This window comes from Colius striatus, chromosome 3, assembly GCF_028858725.1.
Source record: "Colius striatus isolate bColStr4 chromosome 3, bColStr4.1.hap1, whole genome shotgun sequence".
In the NCBI taxonomy this organism is placed as follows: domain Eukaryota; kingdom Metazoa; phylum Chordata; class Aves; order Coliiformes; family Coliidae; genus Colius; species Colius striatus.
This window is the reverse complement of record NC_084761.1, coordinates 43,475,506-43,481,751: the sequence shown is the minus strand read 5'-3', so window position 1 is coordinate 43,481,751 and position 6,246 is coordinate 43,475,506. Positions and strand designations below refer to the sequence as shown.

Genomic DNA, 6,246 nt, shown 5'->3' with positions numbered 1-6,246 from the left:
ATTTGTATTCTTTAGTGAAATTTAGCTACGGGAAACAGAAGAGTCACCCTTAAGTCTGTTTTAACTTTCAATATATACTGCAGTAATATCCACGCTAAAGGAATACAATTTAGTTTTTTGACTGTTCAAGTTACAAAAAAATGGAGAAAAAACCCCTCCAAACATATACCTGAAAAAGGTTTCAGTGATCTACTGTGATCACCTTCTAATCACCGCTGCAACAAATGTTTGCATTCCTGGAGAGGCAGAGAGAAAGACTGCAAGAAGAAGCTAGCAGAGTTCTCCACAGTAACATATCAGATTGGAGTATATCAGGGCTGTTCTACATAGGATGTACGTTGGAAGCATATCAAAGAGAGACTGTGCCGCCTGACACTCTCCAAATGTCTACCAAGGCACTTAAGAAGTCACAGGTCCACTGCGCTATATGGCAGTAGGCTGCGCCAAAATACATCAGATTCTCAAAGTCAACGTGACTGAGTATCTCACAGAACAATCTCGAAGACTGATGTCCAGTAAGCGCGAGCTAACAAGACTTCAAAGTGGTTTGGTTTTCCAAGAAGTAAGTTCAAGACAATTGAAATCCTCTTGTTTTCAAGGAATTTATCACCAAGGCCCCATTCAACCCCAGGTATATTTCAAGACAGCTCTGTTGACACAATTTGGTTACTGGAAATAAACCCTATCTGTGTAAAGTCATGACAACTCCTCTGCTAAGAAGGTTGACATACAAAATAGACAGAAAGATGGTGCTAGGGCTTTCGGTAGTGTCTGTCCTTACAAACTCAGCAAGACAAGGCATTTGCTTTGGAGATGATCGCACAGTGGCTGTGTCAATGTCTTTTGTGACAAAGGCCATCCTAAAGGTCTATAGCTAACAATGAAAATTTTGTTTAAGGCGAACAGCAGCTGCGCTGGATTGCAAATGTCAGGTACTTCTATGGTTTCTGTTAAAAATGTATTTAGGTGCCTTATACACTTCAAGGCCCACAAGAGATCACTAAAGTAGAGAAATACTACTGTCCACCTAGTACAGATGGAAAACTGAGCCAGATATACAACGTACACTTCCTGTCACAGTAAATAATGTCACAGCTGATGAGGGAAAGGAAAAGAGCCCAGATCTCAGGCTGGGACCAGTCACTCTGGATTGCAGCTTGAAAGTTTCATAACATAACAAGTGGCTACACTGACAGCTCATTGTGAGCAGAATAGTTTAATTGTGCAGTACAAGCTGCGCAACATCCTATTAATGCTTGTTTGATATTTAATTATAAAACAAGAGTAATTGTAAGAAAGCATCTTAGCTTTGCCAAACTGTATGGAAGCAGAATCTACCATAAAGTTTAACTCTACCAACTTTCCAGGCTTGATTTCAGAGATGGACCATTCGGAATTACTTTCAGCTAAAGTTCAGTTTGCATTAAGACTCCTGGGCTTCCCATTCTCTCTTTTTTGCTCAGGTCTAAAGAATATTTCTCAATAGCAAGTGATAGAATAGAAAATTACAGAAAATTCACAGCTACACAGTAGAACAATATTTCAGAAAGTACTTGCCTTAGAAAAAAAACCTTTCCATGCTAATTTTTTCCCCTCAAAAACTGTGTTTCGTAAGAAGCATCTCAATGACAAAAAAATCTCAAAAGTTTTCTTGATGCTCAAAGTGCAAACAAATATAAGGCTTATGTGACACGTTTGTTCACCATCCTTCCATTCAGAACTTTCCACAAGTTAAAAAGAAGAAGAAGAAAGACAAAAAAGAAAGTTTGGTAGAGGAAGATAATTTGAAAAGAGCCTTCAAGTGAGTGACTTACGTAGTTGTCTCTTGCAGACCAGCCTGGATAAAGCTGCATGTGTAGCTGCCTTTCTTTACGAGCTAGTTCATAATATTTCGCTTGTTCTTCACGGGAGAGAGCATGCCACTGCAAACAAAATAAACACAGCATTAGACTAGGAAATAACTCATACCTAGGCAACAGATGACATCAGGAAGTGTTTTTGTGACTTTGATTCAGCCCTTCCCCACTGCAAAAATGAAATCTATCGGCAATTATAAGCACTCGTGTTTATTAACCAACTTTCAGGTATTTGTCAGCTCTTCAACTGCCAAGTGCCTTCAGCAAGGCAAAAATCACTCATGGAAACAGTGCTCAGCAAATACTGTGCTCACAGAGCCACGCTCTCCTAACACTACTTAAAGAAAACCCCACCACCACAACCCCCCACCTCCACCCACCTCAAATGACAACAAAACCCCACCCTTTAGCTCCTGACAAAACAGAAATGTTTTGTGCTGTTTCTGAAGGGCAGCAAGCTCCCCACCACAGAAGGGTTTGCTGTATTGCTTTTAAGCAGTAGCTACACATGTATTCGTAATGCCAATGCAAAGGGCTTTCTCAGCACCAGCAGGCTGCTGTTCCAAGATCAACCTCTAAGCATTGAGCTTCAAGGTACCCACTTTCTGATTTCTTGTAATGGAAGAAAATGGCAACTGCAAAAAGTTTCTAAGATACAGAAAGCACAGAACTGTAGTCTTCCAAATTACATGAGTTGACCTCTGTAGCCAAGTAAACTTTCTGCTTTTATCTACTTTTAAAAAGAACAGACAAAAAAGTCTCTTACAACCTGCACATCTGAAAAAGCACCAGCTACATAAATCTAATAATTTTGTTCCTGTTGAAACACATAGCCCTGAACCAAAAATAGTAAAGGCTTTTTATTTAGAATCAGGTTCCACTGCTGCAGCATTAGATGTGTCTCCTCGCTTGGCTTTGACAACATGCATTGGAGGACAGGAGAGACAGGAAGATATTTCAAGAAAAAAAAAGGGGGGGGCAGACGTGAAATCATTAAGACACTCATGCAAGAATAATTTACAGAATGAGGATTTCAGATCAGATCACATTTGTATGATTTAATATGTAGTTTTGTTACATGTCAGAAGATGTGAACTAATGGGCTTCTCTGTCTTGACTTGGCAAGTTCGATGTGTTACTGAGAGCACAGCAGTTCAGCCTGTTTGCAGCTCTCAAATTGCATGTGTGTTATTTCAAAACTGCAAGGTAGTGAACATTATGCCTTGGCATCAGAGAGCTCCGCATCACATAAAGGCATCAGCTCTTCAGAACAGAGGTGGTTCCTGCTTGGGAGTGGCACCTGGTACATAGGGACCAGGATGACTGAGCACAGAACACTTGATGATAATTAATCTCCAAGCAATTATATTGGATAACTCATGAATTGTTTGTACCATAATTAAAGTGGAACTTGAGGTACTTTCAGATAGAATAGTAACTTGAAAAAAGGAATCAATCCTGTGGAAAGGGAAGGCAGTGGAGTGCTGAGGCTTGGTTCATTACCAGAATGAACCAGATAAATAAGGCACTACCCTCATTCAGGCCGAGAAAATAAGGCTGACATACTAAGCAACTAAGACTGATCATTGAGGGAGTGAGAATGAAAATATCATCCTAGAGATTTGCATAAAAGAATGAAAAAGGAAAACACCAAGATGTCCTTTAAGAAGAGGTAATAAGAATATATAAAAAAAAAAAAGCAGAAGGCCACAGGAACCAGGACAAGCACTGATACATTTCTGCTCTGTTTGAGACAGGAGACTGGGAAGTCTTCAGAACACAAGCAGCAGTTAAGGTCATGTATTGGCTTCCCACTTAAAAGCACAGGGTTTTCAGAGAGTTGCAGTGCCTCTCAATAGCGACTTAGCAGTCAAGCAGAGAGCTTCACTGAGCAAGGGATTTGAATAATCTGTACTCCAACTCAGATACAAAAGTCGTCCCTTTTCTCATTTCTGGGGCCATTGAGGTCAAAAAGGGCATTTAATTCTGCTGTCTTCCCTTGGGAGAACACTCACAGTGAACACAAAGTTTGTAATTGTGGGTTGGCCTGCAATTTTTTTTTCTGAGCATGAAAAGAATAAAACATGCCTACAATACCACAGGAGCACATGTCTCTCAGCACGGCTCTGGCGGATGTACCAGGACTACTAGTACTCAGCTGGTGAGTTAGAGACATTCAAGAGTTGACTGGATAAGTTCCTGAGCATCTGATGTAACTGGACCTGCTTTGGGCGGGTGTTGGGTTAAACAAAATCCAACAGATCTCTCCTAACCTATGTGACTTCACAGATGGACCACATTATATTCACTTTTGAGTTCCACCTCCAGTGGTGTCCAGTGTTCTCTGACAGATGCCAGCCTAAAGGAGGACCCAGAAGGTGATTTGAACACTTCTTCAATGTGTGAATGAGGATATTTCATGCCTGAGGTGCTGACACCATAATGTGAGTGGAAAAGACACCAATTTGGTGATGTTGTTAATACTGAAAAAATGAAATCAAGATACTGCTCTCATTTTTAGGTGCATGTTTTATCTTCTATAGCTAATTTGATAGTTGCACATTAGTTAGCACCTCAAGCAGAAAGTGAGCCATCACACGCAACTAAAGGGAAACACATAGAAATTAGCACACGTGAGCACACACACATCCTCCAGTACATACCCTTCTGCCAAGAATCTGGTTGATAGCTGCGCTTTCTTTCAGAGTACACTCTGCTACAACGTTCGCTCTCATTTCTTTCATGTACAACATGAAAGCATTCAGAGGTTTCTTAATATGAGGTCTTTTTGGCTCTTGTTCTTTTCTCTGTTCGTGCTGAGGCTTCCTAAAACGTGGTGGGGGAAAGGGAAAGGAGGGGGAAAAAAGCATCCATTTACCTTCAGCCTAAAAAAAACCCAATGGAAAATTACCAACCTGTGGTTACAGTAGCATTTAAGTAATAAGAATGAGAATTTCAGTGGTCACATCCCATCCACTTTCGTATCTTCTCAGAGAACTGACTTAACTTAATACTCACGGAGGATGTCAGGCTGACATTCTCTAGCAAACATTTGATCTACAGATCCATTCCAAATTCAACACTTGTCTCCATTCTCTTTTTGAAAGGCTATCCATAGTAACCTGACATAGCACTGCTACAAGCAAGAGGATAGCTCCTCATCCACTTTTTTCTTAGGCTTTTTGCCTTCAAGTATTTAGCAATAAAGCTGCTTTTTACTAGTATATTTTGCAGTTAAGACCTTTTCAAGTAGAAGTTGCTGAGTTCACACTCAAGCAACATCCACAGGTAGATAGGTCTGTGATTATGATGTCTGGATCAAGATAACTGTTGCCGATAGCTAAAAAAGTGCTGGACTGGAAGGAAGAATAGCTTAATGTCTCATTACTCTTCCCAAACAGTAGCCCACATCTCTCATTTTAGTTACAGGAGAAGAGTTAACATTCAAAGAGGTAATGAACGGCATGTTTTTAACATCTTTGACTCTATCTTTCAGATCGAGCTAGTTCTCATTTATCTAGATAAAGGGCTAGTACAGGAAGGTAGACTCACACATGCATGAGCTCACTGTCGTTGTGCGGATGTTCTTGTTTTACTTGAGGTGTTACAATAGCTGGGTGAGGGATTCCAGTTGTGTGAGGGCCTGGAGGACCAGGAATCATGTGATGTGAAAACCTAAAAAAGAAAACAAAGGAAGATCTGTAACCCTACTGAAGACAGACATCAAACATGACAGAAGTGGGATGCCCAAGAATACAAATGCTACAGAGCTTGCAATGGAAAACAATTCTTAAAGAGTGCATGAAAAATATTTGGCTAAGATTTGTGCATTGTAGCCATTTACTCAAGAAAAACAAACAAAATCAGTCAACATTTTGGTCCTAAAGATGATATTTTACTACCTTTCAGGCAAATGGTTTTAGCAATGCACACAAAAAAAAGATTTAATGGTTGTACTGGTGCACTGACTAGCAATAATAATACACATTTCTTAACCAAAAACTATTTCCACACCAAGATATAAACATTCTTAAAATATCCACCACCAGCCAATGCAAAGGAGGGAACTGCCATGCAGAAACAAAATAAAAGAAGTGTCTTTTCATGACATCCTTGATGGCTCTCTAAGCTAAAAGACCTTAATGTCACTTCACCTAAACTCACTATCCTTCCCTCAAATGCTTAAACTAAATTTAAAAAATCCTGCTTCCTTGAAGGGAAAAAAAAAGGAAGGGAGAAAAATGCTTTTGTTTGTCCTAAATAAACTTGCCATTGATTTGTACAAGAAGGACAAATGGAAAAGAAAACCAAAGTACCACTACCTCAGTCATCTTATCTTATTAACAGGCCATCCTGATGGATAGCTGAGACAGATCTTGAAGGTGCTCAA

At 39.9% G+C, this 6,246-nt stretch overlaps 1 protein-coding gene across 3 annotated transcripts in view; it reads right to left on the bottom strand.

Moving 5' to 3' along the window:
• LEF1 (lymphoid enhancer binding factor 1) overlaps positions 1–6,246 on the bottom strand; it is a 71,252-nt gene that overhangs the window by 15,265 nt on the left and 49,741 nt on the right. For all 3 annotated transcript variants that reach the window (XM_061993451.1, XM_061993452.1, XM_061993450.1), the window contains 3 exons: positions 5,409–5,531; positions 4,520–4,682; positions 1,815–1,922 (listed from right to left, as the gene is read on the bottom strand). In XM_061993451.1, the coding sequence (XP_061849435.1) occupies positions 1,815–1,922; positions 4,520–4,682; positions 5,409–5,531 (394 nt within the window). The remainder of the gene's footprint in view (positions 1–1,814; positions 1,923–4,519; positions 4,683–5,408; positions 5,532–6,246) is intronic.